Source organism: Coloeus monedula, assembly GCF_965178545.1.
Source record: "Coloeus monedula genome assembly, chromosome: 26".
Taxonomy (NCBI): domain Eukaryota; kingdom Metazoa; phylum Chordata; class Aves; order Passeriformes; family Corvidae; genus Coloeus; species Coloeus monedula.
In genome coordinates, this window is record NC_138806.1 from 4,422,368 (window position 1) to 4,441,833 (window position 19,466).

Here is a 19,466-nt window from a genome sequence, read left to right on the forward strand (position 1 = left end):
AAATGTTGGTTTTTATGACACCCTGCTTTGTTCTGGGGGGACATGGCTGACTGCAGCAAGGGGCTGGGGGGGCACGCTGCGACCACCTGGGAATGGGAACAGGGGCTGGAGGGGCTGGGAGTGGGTTCCAGTCCCCTTGGGATTGGCAGAAACTGGGAGGGGACACCCTGACACAGGTCTCCATGTCAGTGAGGTCAGTGTTGTAGTCCCAGAACCTGCCTAGTGTGTCCCAGTATATCCCAGTGGGTTGCCAGGTCTTGCTCAGTGTATTCCTGTGGGTTCCCGAGGCCTTCCCAGTGCATCCCAGTGGGTGTCCAGGGTCTGTCAAGCATATCCCACTGATCCTCAATGGGTCCCAGTGGGTCCCTGGGGCTTGCCCAGTGTGTAGAAGTACCCCAGTGGGCCCACAGGGTCTGTCCAGTGTATCCCAATGTGCTCCCAGGGCTTGCCCAGTGAATCCCAGTGTATCCCAGTGTGTTTCCAGGGCTTGCCCAGTGAATCCCAGTGTATCCCAGTGTGTTCCCAGGGCTTGCCCAGTGAATCCCAATGTATCCCAGTGTGTTTCCAGGGCTTGCCCAGTGAATCCCAGTGAATCCCAGTGTGTTCCCAGGGCTTGCCCAGTGAATCCCAGTGTATCCCAGTGTGTTTCCAGGGCTTGCCCAGTGAATCCCCGTGTATCCCAGTGTCTCCCACTACATCCCACCACCCACGGCAAACGGGCAGCCTCAGCGCCCGCCCTTTCGCTCCTCTATTGGTCGGTCTCGCTGCCCGTCTCGCCGCTCTCCCTTTCGATTGGCCGGTTTGAACGCGTGGAGCAGCCTCTGATTGGTTAGAGGGCGGAGAGAGCGCAGGCCTTGTGTCCAGCCCCTTACTGCGATTGGCGAAGCGCAAGGGGCCGCGGGCGGGGATTGGCTGCGCGTTTCGGCGGGACGAGCGGAGGTTTGAAGGGGACGTTGGCGCCGCCATCGCCGCCTCAGCCGCATCCGCCTCAGCCGCCTCCGCCATGGAGCTCTCGCAGTCCCCGTCGCCCCTCCGGGTGTGTACAGCGACCGCCGCCCCCGACCCTGCGGGGCTTCGAGATCCCCCACCGCACCGTCCCCTCGGGGTCTCGGGCCCCTCTCAGACCTCGCCGGGCACCCGCAGGTTCCCCCCGGGCCCCCTCAGAGTCTCCCCGGTTCCTTCGCAGCCCCCCTCGGTCCTCCTTCAGGGTCTCCCCAGGCCCCTCTCTCGGCCCTTTCCGCAGCCCTCCCTCTCCTCGGATTCCCCGCTCCTCTGCGATTCCAGTTCTCTTCGCCCCCCCTCCCAACCCCGATCCTGTTCCACTCCCCGGCCTGGCCCCCTCGTGTTCCCCTTGTTCACCCCCCTCACCGCTGCTGCCTCTCCCCCGACAGCCCGCGGATGATAACGCCCGTGTGAACAAGCCCGATGGCCCCAAGAAGCTTTCGGTGGAGCACATCTACCAGAAGAAGACGCAGCTGGAGCACATCCTGCTCCGGCCAGACACCTACATCGGCTCCGTGGAGCTCGTCACCCAGGCAGGAGCAGGGGGGAGCAGGGCTGAGCGCCTCGGGGCAGGCGGGGTGTCTGTTTACAAGGCACAGAACATCTGCTTTACAAACGGATGGCACGGGAGAGGGGCTGTAGCTGGGCACTTACAAATTTCTTCTTTTTTTTCCAGCAAATGTGGGTTTATGATGAAGGCATTGGCCTCAACTGCAGAGATGTGACCTTTGTGCCTGGCTTGTACAAAATCTTTGATGAGATTCTGGGTAAGCTGACAGATCCGTTGAGTCAGTGAGTGGCAGGTTATTAACGGGGCTTGAACGCAAGAAACTGGAACTAAACATAAATTATCAAGAACTTATTAGCACTACTTAATAGCAAACCGTTCATGGAAAACAAACGAAAAGAAAAATTTCAAAAATCCAATTACAAACCTGATTTCATTCTGCACAAAATTCTCCCTTTTATGTTAATGGTTGCACTGGAGGAATTCAGAGGTCATTTCCAACCTTCATAATTCCATGATAACTTGTTGTACTCCTCTTTGTAATTTACAAAATATTTTCATGCCGAGATGATTATTAGTAACACTGTAGTGAGTTTTTGTGTTCATTCTACTGGAACGCTTCATAGTTCACAGTTTTCCCTCCACTGAGAATGTAATAAATTAACAATATTCTCTTTCCTTTCTAGTCAATGCTGCAGACAACAAGCAGAGGGATAAAAACATGTCGTGCATTAAAATCACAATTGATGTGTAAGTTTGATTTCATTGTTGCCTTCAGCTGTTCTGCAAAGCTGAGGTGGCACTGCAGGGCTCTGCTGTGGGGCTGATCTGAGATAGCCCAAACTTAATTCATCAGTTGTGAAAACCTTTCTCTCTGCTTAGTCCCCTGGTCTCTTACAGAGGGCTGACTGAGGAAACGGCTGCTCTTTCGTTGCTGTTGTTTCCCATCCTCTTCCTCTCCCTTCTCATCCTGATTGAGCACAGATGGAGGGTTTTGTGTGTGGGTCCATTTCAGAGCCGGCATGTGCAGATCTGGGCATTTCTGTGTTGCCTGTCCCCCCTCTGCTGGCAGCTGCTGCACTTGCTGAGCACAGATTTGTTCCTGGTGAAATGGTGCCTTTCCCCAGAGCCTTTCTGTGACTTTTTTCACAGCTAAGCCATTTGCAGCCTTAGAAACAGACTTTTCTTTCCCTCCCCAGAGAGAATAACACCATCAGTGTGTGGAACAACGGGAAAGGTATCCCGGTTGTTGAACACAAAGTGGAGAAGGTCTATGTGCCTGCTCTGATCTTTGGACAGCTGCTGACATCCAGCAACTATGATGACAACGAGAAGAAAGTCACAGGTGAGGAAGGCTCAGATATGCACTAATATCTCTGAACAGCTCTAAGTGTGTGACCTAAACTAGAAAGGGCAGAAAGGGGGTCCTTGATACAGTTTCTAGATGAAAACTGAAAAAGAGGAAATTTAGGTGAGATATACAGAAAAAATTCCTCTCTGTGAGGGTGGTCAGGCCCTGGCACAGGTTGCCCAGAGAAGCTGTGGCTGCCCCTGGATCCCTGGAAGTGTCCAAGGCCAGGTTGGACAGGGCTTGAAGCAACCTGGGATAGTGGATGGGACTGGATGGGCTTTAAGGTCCCTTTCAAACCAAACCATTTGTGATTCTATGAAAATTACGTTCTGAATCTATCAGATAAGTCTCTGTGCTCTGTTTAATCGTAATAACAGTGCAAACATGGAAACAGGAAAAATTGTCTTTGAATATTCTCTTAAACCCTAAGTAAATCAAAGTTTGTAGTTGCATACTGAGCTTGTAGAATATTGTTGCTTGTTGACAGCTGTCTTTGGATTGGGCTGATGTTGACAAACTCCAGTTAGTCTTGGATTCTTTTAGATGGTTTTGGACAAAGATAATAACACGAGTCTGTGTTCCTTCTAATTCCAGGGGGGAGAAATGGTTATGGAGCCAAACTGTGCAACATATTCAGCACAAAGTTTACTGTGGAAACTGGATGTCACGAATACAAAAAGTTATTCAAGCAGGTAGGAGCACTTTTCAGGGAGTTTATACCTGAGGTTTTCAAATGAGACCCTCAGTCTTTGTTTCAAAATTCTAGGCACACCTTGCAGTCAGTTCACTGTGATTAGAGAAATATAGACTCACAAAATATAATTCAAAGGAATAATGAAATTAGCAGACAGCATCAGAATCTGGTTTTTAACCAGAGTTTTTGTTTAATTTAAAGGTATCTAAAACATAAACCATCTTAGTGCTTTTAAAAACTAAGGTAGTTATTTGCGTGTGTTTGACTTGCAACTCACCAAAGCTCCTTTCCTCAGACCTGGACAGACAATATGGGAAAGGCTGGAGAAATGAAGCTGAAATACTTTGATGGAGATGATTACACCTGTGTCACTTTCCAACCTGATCTGGCCAAATTCAAAATGACCATTCTGGATAAGGACATTGTAGCACTGATGTCTCGAAGAGCGTATGATATTGCTGGATCCACAAAGGACGTCAAAGTTTTCCTGAATGGACAGAGGCTGCCTGTAAGTGAGCATTGAAAAGAAACACAAATACCTGCATTTTTTGGTGCCATTTAAGCAGTGAGATTCCACTGAGGCCGTTCCTGTCATCACACACAGCAAAGGAACACGTGCAGGAGGCATTTCTGCACCCGCTTTGCAGGAGGATGTGAATTAAGTATTTATAGGAGCTATTAACAACCAGTTGTCTGCTCTCATCTGCGTGCAGGTGAAAGGATTCCGCAGCTATGTGGACCTCTATCTGAAGGATAAGGTCGATGAAACTGGGAATGCACTCAAAGTTATCCATGAGGAAGTCAATTCCCGGTGGGAAGTGTGCTTGACTTTGAGTGAAAAAGGCTTCCAGCAAGTCAGCTTTGTTAACAGCATTGCCACCACAAAGGTAACTCCTCAGTGTGTTTAGTCAGGCTAGTGCCATATTCTTCAACTTTAATATTCTTGGCTATTTGTAAGTGTACATGTTAGTGAAAAATACTTTAACGTTGCAAAGAATATGCTTAAAGTTTTAAATAGATATTTGTGGGTTTTAGTGGCCTCAGTCCCAGGTCCTTGTCCCCTTCCCCACAGGGTGGCAGACACGTGGATTATGTAGCTGACCAGCTCGTGACCAAACTCATTGATGTTGTGAAAAAGAAGAACAAAAACGGAGTTGGAGTGAAGCCTTTCCAGGTACAATGTCAGAATTTCCCACGTGGGAAACACAACTTGAGCATTACTGCAAATTGTAACTTCAGCTTAATGCATTGATTAATAACACATTTCCATGGTACAGACAATAGATATAAGATTGCTAATTATAGCAGTCTCATATTGTCCAGTTTAATCCAATTAACTTCTCTTTGCTTGACTGATGTGTTTTTGTAATCACTATAAGTCAGTGTAGATGCACTAAACCTCAGTATCTGTTAGATAACACCTCTTCAGGCAGAGAGATGCCAATTCCTTGACATCCCAAATCATCTAACACTGTTCATGTGTGTTCATTAGCTGTTCAAAATTAACAAAATATCTAGGAAAATTCCAAACCCTACAGTGTGTTTCCTTGTTGTGTGGGCTGAGCCTGTACAGTGTGTGATCCTTGTTGTGATTTAACTACAGGTGAAGAACCACATGTGGATTTTTGTGAATGCCTTAATTGAAAACCCAACCTTTGACTCTCAGACTAAAGAGAACATGACTCTGCAGGCAAAGAACTTCGGCTCTACCTGTAAACTGAGTGAAAAATTCATTAAGGGTGTAAGTCCTGATGTACACGGGCAGTCAAGATGTCTGTAAAAATACATAACAAAAGTTTCTGTCATGTTGAGGCTTTTCCCACAACTTTGGATTGGGTTTTGTATTGCAGGCAGTTGGCTGTGGCATTGTTGAAAGTATCCTAAATTGGGTAAAATTTAAAGCTCAGAACCAGCTGAATAAGAAATGTTCAGCTGTGAAACACTCCAAGATTAAGGGTGTTCCTAAGCTGGATGATGCCAACGATGCTGGTAAGTGTTTGACATCCTTTTTAACCAATGCATTCAAAAACAGATAAAGCTTGTTTGTTAAACATAAGATTTGTCTCCTAAGGAAAAGTGAGAAAACCTGTCATTATAGTTTTACCTCCATTTCATGCTCCCATTTACTATGATTATCCCCATTTACTGTGTGCAGTGCCAAAAAAACTGTGTTAGAAGATTATTTATACTTGCTCAGTCATGAATGTGCAGCCTTGGATTTCATTTCTTAAGTAGAAAACTGACTCGATTTTCTTCTTTTTTAGGCAGCAAGAATTCTCTAGATTGTACACTGATCCTGACTGAGGGAGACTCAGCCAAAACTCTGGCTGTTTCTGGTCTGGGAGTGGTTGGTAGAGACAAATATGGAGTATTTCCTCTTCGTGGGAAAATCCTCAACGTCAGGGAAGCTTCTCATAAGCAGGTTGGTTGGAAAATGGTTACAGTTATATGTTGGAAGGTGTGGTGAGATTTGTGCAATGAGTCGGTGCAGCCGCACCTGGAGCACTGGAACTCCAAGGAGCAGTGTCTTAAATACCTGAGTCTTCCCTCACTTTGAGTCTGCCTCACTGGTTAAGTAGGAATATTGATTAAGTCCTGTTCAGTAATTTGCCTGAGGCGATAATGTTTGTGTTGTGGATTGGAAAATGGTTGGAATTACCTAGAGTAATGCAACCATTAGAAATTACAAGTTTCTAAAAGGCAAAAAATACCAGCAGGACAGAACTCGGCCAATGATTCACTTATCCATAACTTTATACTTTCTTGAGCTACATTTTGAGTCTGAAAGACAAGTTTTTATTCTGTGTGATCTCTTCCAGATTATGGAAAATGCTGAAATCAACAACATCATCAAGATTGTGGGTTTGCAATATAAAAAGAACTATGAAGATCAAGAATCTTTAAAAACTCTTCGCTATGGAAAGATTATGATCATGACAGATCAGGTTAGGTTCATTAAAATTGAAAGCTGGGAGAGGATAACAACACTTAAATAAAGAGATAAGAAGAAAATACTGCTTTTCTCTAACTGCTCCTATTGTTGTCCCCAATTCTCTGTGTTTCTTTTTCCCATTTTACATTTTAGTGGGTCATAATGTCTTTTCAGCCAGAAAAAAAAAAGTAAAATGGGGAGTAACATCAGACAGCTAAACACTGTCTTTCCAGTCTTTTCTGCTGATTCAAAGTCCTTGACCAGTCCTTGACACCTTTTTTTCACCAAGAATCTGCCTTTTCTGTTTCTCTTAATTTTCAGCAATTAACACATGGTCACCTTTTTAGAGGTGAAAGTTAATAGAGTCAGCTGGAATTACAGAGTCGTTTACTATTAAGCCAACAGTTGTCATTTCCATCATTCCCTGATAAAATATGGTTTGTTTTTTTCTTTTATAATTCAGGATCAGGATGGATCACACATCAAAGGTTTGCTGATCAACTTCATCCATCACAATTGGCCATCTCTTCTAAGACACAATTTTTTGGAGGAATTCATTACTCCTATCATAAAGGTGAGGGCTGAGGGAGGATGAGGTCGACGACTGAGGATCCATTGTCCAAAAATGCCTTTCATTTCACAGTTAAAATGTTTGTCCACTGTAGGCCTCTAAAAACAAAGAAGAAATTGCATTCTACAGTATCCCTGAGTTTGAAGAATGGAAAAGCAGTACTCAGAACTACAACTCATGGAAAATCAAGTACTACAAAGGTTTGTAAAAACTTAATATGGTGAAACTGATCCAAGTTAGAGCATTGATGATTTGATGCAGTCAGTCCTGCTTTGCAGAAAGGATGTGGATTGGGTGTCTCCCAAGTCTCTTCCCTCCTGTGATATTCCAATTAGATTTCAGATATCAACAGGAATTACAGACAAAATCCAAAACTACAACATGCCACTGCTCACTTAATTGTAATTCTTATGATTTTTGTGATACATCTCGTTTTGAAGTAACTTTTCAGGAAATCATCTTCACACTGTATGTTCATATGGTGCATCACAAAAACTGGGCGTAGCAAAGTATTTCTTTGAATTGGAACTTAATTTAGGCAAAAAGTCGTTAGGATTAACTCTCCTGTCCCTGCAGGTTTGGGTACCAGCACATCGAAGGAGGCCAAAGAATACTTTGCAGATATGGCAAAACACCGAATCGGCTTCAAATATTCTGGGCCTGAAGATGATGCTGCAATCACCCTGGTAACTAACACTTGATTTAATTGCTGACTTACTACCTTTGGTATTTCACCTTGTAGAGTGCTCTCTATTTTCTCTTAAAATGCTCTTCGAGGCCTTTTGGCTGGAGACAATCTCTGTGTTACCAAGGCTACAGCTTTACTTGAACCAGGAGCAGCGAATCTGCCCCTCAACCTCAGGGCAAGAGTACCCTTTTAATGATGGGCTTTAAATATAGCTCAGAACAAACTAATCACTACAAACCAATTGACATTTTCAGACACAATAGTAAATATTCCTTTAACATTTTTCTGTGTATTCTGCTGCAGTTTTCTCCAAGTCGGATCTCCCTTTCCTCCCCCAGTGCAAAATGGTGGATTAAAACAGTCCTCGTTTCTGTGAACTTCACCTTAGCTAGTCTCTGTTCCTGAAATATTCAGAGTTGTTAGGCAATGCCAAAAAAATCAAGTTTTCCCCCAAAATATTAATTTCCTCTCAAATCTGCTTTAGTCTTCTGTTATTATATTAAAAATCTATAAATTTAAACCTAACTGCTCTGTCCTCTACAGAGTGGTGGAAATTATGCTCTTAATACGTTTAGCTACAGAAACCTTTTATTGCATTTCTTGGGCTCTTAAATCAGCCTGTTTTGCATGTTGTTCTCCTGGGTAAGATCTTCCTTTTTCTCAAGTGATCCAGTAGTGCACAACCACAGAACGTTCTGGAATTGAGTTACTTTTCATTTTGTAACATCCAGGCCTTTAGCAAGAAGAAGATAGAAGAGCGAAAGGAGTGGCTGACTAATTTCATGGAGGATAGAAGACAACGGAAGCTGCACGGTCTGCCAGAGGTAAAAGGTTTATGTTTGTAAGGAAACTGGTTTCCAGTCTCTGCCTGGGGCTGTTCTCAGCTTCATCCCAGCATGCCAGAGCTGCACACAGCTCAGGCAGTGAGTCAGGTCTGGATTATAGGACGTTGAAAATGTGTCAGGATTTTGCAGAGCAGCTTCTTCTCTCATCATTGTAGCCTCATTGTCAATTATCCAACAGTTCATTTCATTTTAAACTCTCATCTTTCAAGTTGCTGTATCAATAGGAAAATGATAACTCAAGCAGAGCCAGATGAAGTCTTTCTTTCCTCCAAAATGGGGGAAATAATGCATCCTGGGAAATGTTTCCCTTTGCCATGCAAAGGGTGTCAGCACTTGAGCTGTATTTAGCTGGTCTTAAAAGGAGTTCCCATTTCAGTGAAACTAGACAAAAAACTGATTAGGCCCTGTTAAAATTAAGGCAATCTTCCCTCTGTTTCTCTTAGGAATACCTGTATGGGAAAAATACCGATTACCTGACGTACAATGACTTCATCAACAAGGAGTTAGTGCTGTTCTCAAACTCAGATAATGAGAGATCAATCCCATCACTGGTTGATGGTAAGTGATTTCTAAGTCGTGATTCTGCATGGTATATCCCCAGAACTGAGGAGATGGATGTTCAATGTCACATCAGAGGCAGGGAACCTGCTGAGGTTTCAGGGTCAGTATCCTGAAGTCTGTTTTCTGCTGTCCAAAGGTTTTTCATCTTCGGATGAAACATCTTGTCCATTTTATAGTAAATTATTGCCAGTATCTTACTCACCTGGTGCAGAATCTTTAGGTGTATAAGTAGTTCTTGTATCTCTAAAGAGCACAAGCCAAGTGCATCACATGACATGTTCTAACCACAAGGTCTTTTCTTTTTTCATACAGGTTTGAAGCCAGGTCAGAGGAAAGTTTTGTTCACCTGTTTCAAGCGAAACGATAAGCGGGAGGTGAAGGTTGCTCAGCTGGCTGGTTCTGTCGCTGAGATGTCCTCATACCATCACGGTGAGGTAAGAACCTGCCTGGGTGTGCAAAACACTTTAAAGGAAAGGCAAAAGGCCCTTCTGTTGGTGTGAATTACGATGCCTCCAAAGCAAATTAGATGTCTGAGTGTGTACACCAAAGGGAAGTGGCTGTTCAGCTGTTTCCACGATTAATTCTTCAGTATTAATTTAATCTGACATTGGTCACTCTGCCTGTCCTGGACTTCATGGGAGCATAGTTCATTCAAAAAGCGGAAAAAGAAAAACCTACTTAATTTGTGATGGACTTAGGCAGATGTTAATAAGCTTTCTGCCTGGGTCAGGACAAGTTAAGCACTACAACAAGGTTCTCTGTGGAGACTGACAGAGTCCTTCACTGGAGGTTTCCGAGCAGGTAGACAGCAACAGATAGAGACGTGGGTCACTAGAACATTTCAGATTACCTTGGGACACATTTTCCTTGAGTTTCCTCCAGTATTTCATCAACTGAGTTTATCCTCTGTATCAGTTAAGTTCTCCATGTGAATGTTGCCTTACTTTGTCCATCCCCTGAACCGTTCTGCATGTTCAGTTTTGCACCTCCTTTCGTTGCAGGCTGCACTGATGATGACCATCATTAACTTGGCTCAGAACTTTGTGGGCAGCAATAACCTCAACTTGCTCCAGCCCATCGGTCAGTTTGGCACAAGGCTGCATGGAGGGAAAGACTCTGCCAGCCCTCGATACATCTTCACCATGCTCAGGTCAGCATTCCAGAGTTCTTACTGTCTTAAAAGACTCAATTTTACAGCAGTTAGAATGAAAAACGAATTTTCTTTTTCCCTTTAAAATTTTGGCCTATACTTGCATGCTCAGAGTAGCAACAATTGAAGTGAGATTCAGGTGCTAGATTCCGTTGTGGAAACATGGTTATCAGAGCAGAGAATATGGAAATGGAAGCAAAAACGAGGGGAGAAATTTGGGTGGGATAATAAAAATTAGGGAGATTTCTTTTTGCATGGCGGTCGTGTTCTGTAACAAGAATTTGTGCTTAAATTCCCTTCTCCATTCCAGTCCCCTGGCACGCTTGGTGTTCCCACCGATGGATGACAACATCCTGAGATTCCTCTATGATGACAACCAGCGTGTGGAGCCAGAGTGGTACATGCCCATCATTCCAATGGTGCTGGTCAATGGGGCTGAAGGGATTGGTACTGGCTGGGCCTGTAAGATCCCCAACTTCGATATCAGGGAAGTTGTGAACAACATCCGCCGGCTGATGGATGGAGAAGAGCCACTGCCAATGGTAAATAATATAAGTAAAAGGCAAATGTCTTCCCTGTTAGTTTATTGAGCTCATATTGAGCATTTTATGGGCATGCTTAAAAAAAGAGGCATCCACACAAAACTGAATCCAGTGTTTCTTCTCCTCAGCTTCCCAGTTACAAGAATTTCAAAGGCACCATAGACGAGCTGGGGCCTAATCAGTATGTGATAAGTGGTGAAGTGTCCATCCTTGATTCTACAACCATCGAGATCACTGAGCTGCCTGTCAGAACATGGACACAGGTAATAAAGAGGGAATTTGCTCTGGGAATGTACAGTTTGCTCTACAAAGCAAAAAGGGAGTAGTGGGGTTTGGGTCTGACTTTGTTTCTTTCCTCAGACATATAAAGAGCAGGTTCTGGAGCCAATGTTGAACGGGACTGAGAAGACCCCCCCTCTAATCACAGACTATAAAGAATATCACACAGACACCACGGTGAGGTTCGTGGTGAAGATGACTGAAGATAAACTAGCAGAAGCCGAAGCTGTGGGGCTGCATAAGGTCTTCAAACTCCAAACAAGTTTAACATGCAACTCCATGGTATGTGACAGATTTTGCTGAAGGAATTTCTTGGTTTAACTCAGACTCTGTGGACAGCTGCAGTCGTTGCGTGAAACAAAAATCCTCTTTGGCAGTAACCTATTCACTTTGATTTTTCTGCTGTTACTGGTTTTAAATCAGCTTTCAAAGGTCAAGAGCCTGGCTTAGGAGTAGGCCCAGAGTGGATGGTTTGCCTGAAGGAGGCAAAATGATCTGAAATCACAGTTTGCAGAGCTCTTTGAGCCAGCAGCAAGGGGCACTGAATGTCTGGCTCCAGACAATGTGTGAAGCTTGATGCAAGATGTTTGTCCTGCACAGAGCTCTAAGATTCAAGTAACCTTAACTCTACTATGCGTATTCAAGAATGTCAAAATTCTAAAATTGTCTCTGCTGCTGTGCTCACAAACTGAAGTAGTTTCTAGAACAACAGTGAGATTTGATACTTTGTTGGTTCGGTGGTACCATCACACCTGTGTTACAGTAACTTTCAGTGGATTTGGAATCAGTTTTATCATCATAACGCCTGTGTTCTTTCATTTTCCTCCAGGTTCTCTTTGACCATGTCGGCTTTCTCAAGAAATACGACTCTCCCCAGGATATTCTTAAGGAGTTCTTTGAACTCCGGCTCCGATATTACAATTTGAGGAAGGAATGGCTTATTGGGATGCTGGGTGCTGAGTCTGCAAAGCTGAGCAACCAGGCTCGCTTCATCCTGGAGAAAATAGATGGCAAAATTGTGATCGGTATGTTGTTCTTGGAGACTGGGATTGTAACTGGGAGAACTGGGTGATCTCTTGAGCTCTGTCAGCACCCCCTCAGCCCCAGGCTGGCTTTTACAAACCACACCAGGGCTTATCTCTCTTCCAGTGACATCTAAGGGGAAAATGCTTCACAGAGTATCCTTGGTCTGTGTATTATACACATACTAATGACAACAGGATATTTATGCAGCTTTCCTGGTCCATGTTTGAGAATTTTTGAGTGAATTTTTTACTAGTTTAACAATAATTCCCGTTTATTTCTGACTTGGTAGGAGTCAGTTAATTATTTGTGGGGTTAGAAAGGGGCAGTGTTTGCTGTTAAAGGCATTCTTAAGAATCTGTATCTCTCTCCATTATCTTTGTGAACCTCTGCAAAAATATTCCAAATCACGTTCTCAGTGGACTGGGGGTTCAAACTTAGATGATACTCAAGTAGCAGCATCTGAGAATCATGAGCTAGAAAAAGAAGCAGATACACATTTTTCAATCAACTTTTCCCCCTCGGTGTAAAAGCCGGGCTGTGTTCCGCTGCCTTCGCGGAGGATGCGGCCAGACAACGTGTCATAAGATGCTTTGTGGTTTGTGTCTGAAGGCAGCCCAGTAATCCCAGCAGCCCGAGTCTGTCTGACTGAACTCGGGAAGAGAAATAATTCCCCTGAAATGCATTTTCTTGGGTTTTTGTAATAAGTAGTTCCAAGGCTGCCAGAGCTGGTTTCATTTGTGTTTGTGTCTCATGGATGATGGCTTCTGATACCTTAAAAAGGAGCAAATTCCAGCTGAAGCATTTCCAGTGGTTGAGCACTTGGAGCATAAATTTCCCAGGTGATGTCTAATGAGGTGCAAGCTATACCAAGCTATCAAGGGGTTTTTTTTCCACCTGCCTGTCATGATGAAACCTGTTTTGTACCATCATACCTTTTTTTCCCCAAGTTCAAAAACTACTTAAAGCAAGGGAAATGCGTGTATGGAAACAAAGAAAAATATTAACATTGTTTTGACTGGTACAGGAGCAATACTTGCCTGACAAATCACCTGCTAAATAGGAGCTTTTCAGGTGTTGTTCAGGCTCTTCCACATGTCCCAGCTGTGATGTGGAAAGGCTGGTTTGGAGCTCTGTAGGATGCAGAGCAGCTACAACCACAGGATCCAAACTGTAAAGCTCATCTGTCGCTCCTAACAGCGACTGGTAGTGGGCACTGAGTGACAATCCTGAAATGTCTGTTTGCAGAAAACAAACCCAAGAAAGAGCTGATTCAAGTTCTTATCCAGAGAGGGTACGAGTCTGATCCGGTGAAGGCTTGGAAGGAGGCTCAAAACAAGGTAATGCCTCAGTCATCCTCTGAATATGCCCAAACTGGCCCCAAGCTCTGAGGCTTCATAATCCTTAGAGAGGCTTTTCAATTTGCAGGATTCAAGAACTTCCATGTTTGATCAGTAGCCCTACCCTTATGTGTCAGGGTTTTTGTTGACTACATTTGTTTCAAATCCACATTTAGGATGAAGAGGAGGAGGAGGAGGAAGAGAGTGACAAAGAATCAGCTGCAGCCTCTGGCCCAGACTTCAACTACCTGCTGAACATGCCCCTGTGGTATCTGACCAAGGAGAAGAAAGATGAGCTCTGCAAGCAGAGGGATAACAAAGTATGTGCCTTCCTTTCCTTATAAAAGCATTATATTCATATATATATTATGTGTTATATAGGGGTATTTTGGATGGTGGATTGAAACATGTGATTAATGATTATCACCTGTGATTCTCTTTAGGAAAAGGAGCTGGAAAACCTTAAGCGCAAGAGTCCCTCTGACCTGTGGAAGGAAGACCTTGCTGCCTTCATTGAAGAACTCGATGTATGTCATTGCTCAGATGATCAACTCCCTCCTCTTATCCACCAGCCCTTCATAGACTTCTGTATTTTTTGTGTTATTTTATGCTCCCCTCTGCAGGCAGTGGAGGCCAAGGAAGCGCAGGATGAGCGTGCAGGGATTGCTGGCAAACCTTTAAAGGTGAAAGGAGGGAAAGCGAAGGTGAAGAAGGCCCAGCTGCCAGAAGTAATGCCATCCCCTCATGGCATCAGGGTTGTTCCTCGGATCACTGCTGAGATGAAGGCAGAGGCAGAGAAGAAAACTAAAAAGAAAGTAAAGGTAAAAAGGAACATTCCAAATGCTTAATCTTTCTTTACCTCCTCTTCAATACAATCCTAAAGAAATGTGAGTCCTTGTTAGTGAGACTTGTCCTGTTGAAGCAGTTGTTCAGGGAGAGGGTCAGGACCTTAGGATTTGGGAAACACTGGGAATGGGGGTGTCTCAGTCTGAAGGAGAACAGACTCACTAACATACCAGGAGATGGCTTAGAGGGAAATTTTTGACATGTTGCAGTGCCAGGGATGGGCTGGTAGCTCAGAAAAGCGGGTGGATGCAAGTAAGGTTGTTCCAGGTGTCTTGGGAATTTGATAAACCCTCTAGCAGGCAGGAAGCACAGCCAGTACATTCCCTTCTCCAGAACAGCCTTTGCATTCCCAGCAGTGTTTTCAGCCACTTAATGCCATCATTGTTCTCTGTATCAAGGAGATAAAAAAGATGGAACTCTTTTTATAGGACTAGTTGAAATTGTGCCATTCAGCCTTTTCCAACAGAAAAAACTAACCCATCCCCTCACCTGTTTGGCCCTGGAAGCCACACAGGTCACTCCTTTCCTCCACATAATTCCACCCAACAGTTTTTCCAAATAACTTGCTTTTGTTTTTATCCCACCCTGTCCAGTCCTGCATCCCCATCCCCCCCAGAGCCAGCATGCAGCAGCAGGACCAGAGCACTCAGGAGTGAGGCCACAGTTCCTGTTTTTGTTCATGTTGGATTTTGCCTTTTAAGTCACCTGATTTGGGGGCAGATCCTGTCCAATTTACAGATTCTGTCTGTAATCAATTCTACACACAGTTTGTTTCACAGACTCAGGTTTCTTGTACCACTAACTTTTACATGTCTAAAATAAGCAGCTCCTTCCTCCATTACCCCATGTGCCTCTTCTCCGTGAGCTGACTCACTGTTTGCTATCTGCTTGCATCTGCAGAGTGAAAAAACTGAATTTGATGAGAATCAGGATGAAAACACATCCGGAGAGAAGGAGTCTTCAGGCCTGAAGCAGAGACTAGCACAGAAGCTGAAGACTGAGCAAGGTAAATGCTTTGATGTTATTCTCTCCATGGAAAGGGAGGGAAAGGATTGTCAGTTTGGTTATCTGACCTCTTCCTGAAGGTGGTAAGCAACATCTAGGATCAGTAGTTTTGGAATAACTAGGTGAGAAAGTGGTCCTGAATACCAGTCAAGCAGGATAAATTCCTATTTCTCTTTGCTTAAGCCGGACACCTCTGAACTCAGTGTATTTCTAAGCTGAGCTTGAACTGGCTGAGCCTGAATTACACATGGAAGTTTGCTGGTTCATCCTGCCTCCCAATATTTTTCAGGAGCTAAGAGACAGGCCACTCTGCCTTTCAAGCCATTAAAGAAAACCAAGAAACGAAACCCTTGGTCTGACTCAGGGTCTGATTCAGAGTCTGATTTTGAAGCACCTCCTCAGAGAGAGCGAGTGGTTCGCCAGGCAGCAGGTGAGTGAGGACACGGATGCAGGAGAGGGATGGTCCTCCTTGTGGAGGAGAAAATGGAACAGACTATTTAGGGACCTCCCAGAGCCTCAGATCACATTTAGAAATCATCTTTAAAAGGCTTCTTTATTTTACTGTCTGAAACTATTAAATATTTCTACCATTTGTGCACATATTCAAGGAAAAGCAGAAATGGGCAACTAGAGAAATATGGTTATTGGGTTTAATTACACAACTGTCTTGGCAAATTAAATGTGTTGTGCGTGAGGTTGGAAGACTCCAAATGACAGAACACACTTGTCATTTGGAGTCTTCTCCCTGGCAGTCTCAGCATCTGCTTGTTTTTATTCAGATCCTTATTTTTTAATAACTGCAGCTAAAATATTGAAAAAGAAACTGAGCTGCATATTGCCAAATGTGTAAAATAACACATCTGTGCCCTTCCATCAGCCAAAGTTAAGCCCATGGTCATTTCGGACTCAAATCACTCCAGCTCAGATGAGGAGCCTGAATTCCAGGGTGACAGTGAAGGCAGCTCTGAATCGGACACAAACTCTAAGAAAAAGGCTCCTCCCAAGCCCAGACCTGCTCCCAAGTGAGTATTTTTCCATAATCACTGGAAATGAGTTGTGCTTAATGCTACACAGAAATTAAAAGCACTTTTTTTAATGCATCTATTTAGTGCATCATAAACGGAATTAAAAACTTGGGGTTTTGTTTTCCAGGGAAACCACTGAAAAAGCAGTGAAAGCTCCCAAGCAAAAGGCAGTGCCAAGTGCTGTCCCTGGTGAGTACAAGACCTCTAAACCATGTGGATTGTAATCCTCAGCAGTGCACAGGGAAGATCAGAGGGGATGATAACTTGGCTGTTTCAAGCTGACTTTCTGCTTTCTTTATCCAGTTCCAGTCCAAGATGTCACTGAGGACAAGGTGAGCCAGGCTCCTGCAGCTCCATCCGTCCCTGTGCCGAGCACCAAGGCCGTGCCCAAAAAACCTGCTGCAGCCAAGAAAGCCGGAGCCACCAAGGGTAAGGGCAGCTCAGCAACATCAGTTCTAGAGAACAATTATAATTCCTGTGGGAAAGGGTCTGAGTGATCTCGCTTGGCGTTCCAGAGCCTGGGCAACTGGAGTTTGCATTTCAGCAAAGATCTGAGGTTTGTGGCAGAGGTTCTCTGGTTGTCATGTTTGAGGTCTGTTTCCAAACATATCATGTTCTAGTTCATGTTGGACATGTTTGGAGGGAGGGAATTTTAGTTTGGGAACAAGAAAAGTGAATGCTTCCTACAGCGCTATGTAATACTTGGCAGGGACAATCCGAGTGGAATTTGTGTCTTGCAGTCAATGCCCCACTTCACGTCTTTTTGGGAAGAAAGCTGCCTTGGAGCAGGCAAACTTTTGGGGGCAGTTTGATCTATTTAGCTCTGGATCCATCTCATGCATCTCCGGCATTTGACTCAGGGTTTTTTAAACTCAACTGCCAGACTTTGACACTGTTTTGCATATTCCAAATGGAATCAACTCAGTGTTGATCCCAGCAGGAAAATAGTGTTACTTCCACTCCTAAATTGAGAAAGCATGTTATCACTCAGAGATGGCCTGACATGAGCTGAACTGGAAGTTGTGCTTCAAGATGCTCTTAAAAAAAGTGAAAGTATAGTTATGAAGGAATGAGTGAGTGTTTGGGAAATTCCCTCCTCCCTGTGCAGGAGTTTGAAGGTCTGAGATGGGTTATGGAGCCTTGAGAGATCAGGACTTTTCAATCTGAAATAGTCTGTAAATTGCTTTGGGGACGCTTTAATTCGATCCTCTAAATGTAGCGGAACTGAGCAGATAAACAACCTCATTCCTCACCATCTGTGGAAGAGAGATCTTTCTAGAAAACCCAGCTTCAAACGGAGATGACCTTTGTGCTGACCCCGTGGCAGCGCAGAGCCTGTTTGTGTTGGAAGTAATTCCCAAACTGGGAACGAGAGAGGAGCGAAACAGGGGTTTAACGCCGTGTTCTGTTCCAGACAACCAGCCCTCCATCGTGGATATCCTGGCCAAGAAAAAGGCTGCACCCAAACCCAAGCCAGCGGCAAAGGAGGGACCCCTGCATGCCGCGGGTGACAACGCCAAGGGGAGGAAGGTTATGAAGAGGCAGCCAAGCTCTTTGGATTCGGATTCCGATTCGGATTTCGGCTCAAAGCCTGCCAAATCTGTTGCATCAAAGGTTTGTGCAATGCCGTTGGCGCCGAGGGAACCACAGAGAGTGGGGTCGGTTCTTCCGGCAGGAAAAGCTGGTGGAGGTCAAACCTCTACCTGGGTGTGGGGAATGGGGAGAAGGGGGGCTCATGGAATCATGGAATATTCTGAGCTGGAAGGGACCCACAGGGATCATCCAGTCCAACTCCCTGCCCTGCACAGGACACTCCAATAATCCCAACCTATGCCTGAGAGCGTTGTGCAAATACTCCTGGAGCTCTGGAAGCCTTGGGGGCACAACCAGTCCCTGGGGAGTCTGTTCAGTGCCCGACCACCCTCTGGGGAAAGAACCTTTCTCTCATAAGGGTCAGACACCCCGGATCCTTGGTCTGCTCCCACCACCTCAAACATCCACCATCCCCATGGCAGAGCGGGCATGTGGTGCTCACTGTGTTCCCTGTGGATGCTCAGATCTGTGACTCCTTTCCTGCTTTCCCTCCAGAAATCCAAGCTACAGGACGACACCTTCACCGTTGACGCCAGTGCTGACAGCCCTGTAGCTCAGCCCCGTGCCAGGCCTGGCCGCCTCAAGAAACCTGTCCAGTACCTGGAGGAGTCCTCTGAGGATGATATATTTTGAGTTTTTAGGAAAACTTTAAACTCCAGATCCACAACGAGCCTTCAGCAGAGCTCCAGAGCTCCCACCAAAGACCACCTCAGCCTAAGAAATCTTCACCAAATGTAAACCACTCCAGAATGTTCTTTACAGGTGAACACAGCTCGTTTTTTTTGTTGGTTTTAAATAAGTTAGAGTTGTTCAAACAGGAACATCCCCTTTTTGGTGAGCACTGGAGCCATGTGCCCTACGAGTGCTGCCACACTTCCCTCTTCCCCATTATTTGACACTTTGTAGTCATTTTCATGTTAAAGTTGACTTTAGAACATGCCAAACCCTTTAAAATTTATACACCCCTCTTGAAATATAGTACTAAAATACATGAACTTTTAATTCCACCACCCAACACAGGTGAGCTGGAGTCATTTTTCCAGCACAATTCCTTCACTATGTAAATATTTTCTTGTTGTCCTGAGTTGTTTCTTGTTCGGAGTTTGTCCTTTTTAATATTTGTCTAATAAAAGTGGTTTTACTTATTTTCTTCACAGAATTTGTGTGTTTTTAGGAAAATAACCACTGCAGAGCTTGTGCTAAGCCTTCCCTCTGTCCGAGCAGAGGGCTTGGCACAAGCTCTGGGGGGTGCTGGGCTGGTTGGCCACTTCCCCACTGGCTGTGGCCACTGTGGCTCCACAGCTGAATTCCTGTGAACACCCCTGTGGTCCCCAGCATGGGGGGAGCTGCTTGCCCACAGAAGCTGTGGCTGCCCCATCCCTGGAAGTGTCTGAGGCCAGGTTGGACGGGGCTTGGAGCAACCTGGTCCAGTGGAAGGTGTCCCTGCCCATGGCAGGGGATGGGACTGGATGAGCTCTAAGGTCCCTTCCCATCCAAACCATTCCATGAAA

At 44.8% G+C, this 19,466-nt stretch overlaps 1 protein-coding gene across 1 annotated transcript; it reads left to right on the top strand.

Annotated features, from left to right (window-relative positions):
* Nucleotides 1-1,003: 1,003 nt before the first annotated feature.
* TOP2A (DNA topoisomerase II alpha) lies at nt 1,004-18,588 on the top strand (the record flags this gene model as incomplete). Its single annotated transcript, XM_082297369.1, has 35 exons — nt 1,004-1,036; nt 1,392-1,535; nt 1,679-1,769; nt 2,197-2,260; nt 2,710-2,855; nt 3,456-3,553; nt 3,851-4,063; nt 4,269-4,442; nt 4,628-4,729; nt 5,159-5,296; nt 5,406-5,548; nt 5,824-5,977; nt 6,375-6,500; nt 6,951-7,061; nt 7,153-7,258; nt 7,635-7,744; nt 8,478-8,570; nt 9,035-9,149; nt 9,465-9,586; nt 10,154-10,302; nt 10,613-10,844; nt 10,973-11,107; nt 11,205-11,405; nt 11,953-12,148; nt 13,395-13,486; nt 13,663-13,806; nt 13,930-14,013; nt 14,110-14,307; nt 15,233-15,338; nt 15,627-15,767; nt 16,215-16,359; nt 16,490-16,551; nt 16,666-16,791; nt 17,777-17,976; nt 18,451-18,588. The coding sequence occupies 35 exons, from the start codon at nt 1,004-1,006 to the stop codon at nt 18,586-18,588; spliced, it is 4,632 nt and encodes a 1,543-aa protein (XP_082153495.1).
* Nucleotides 18,589-19,466: the final 878 nt, after the last annotated feature.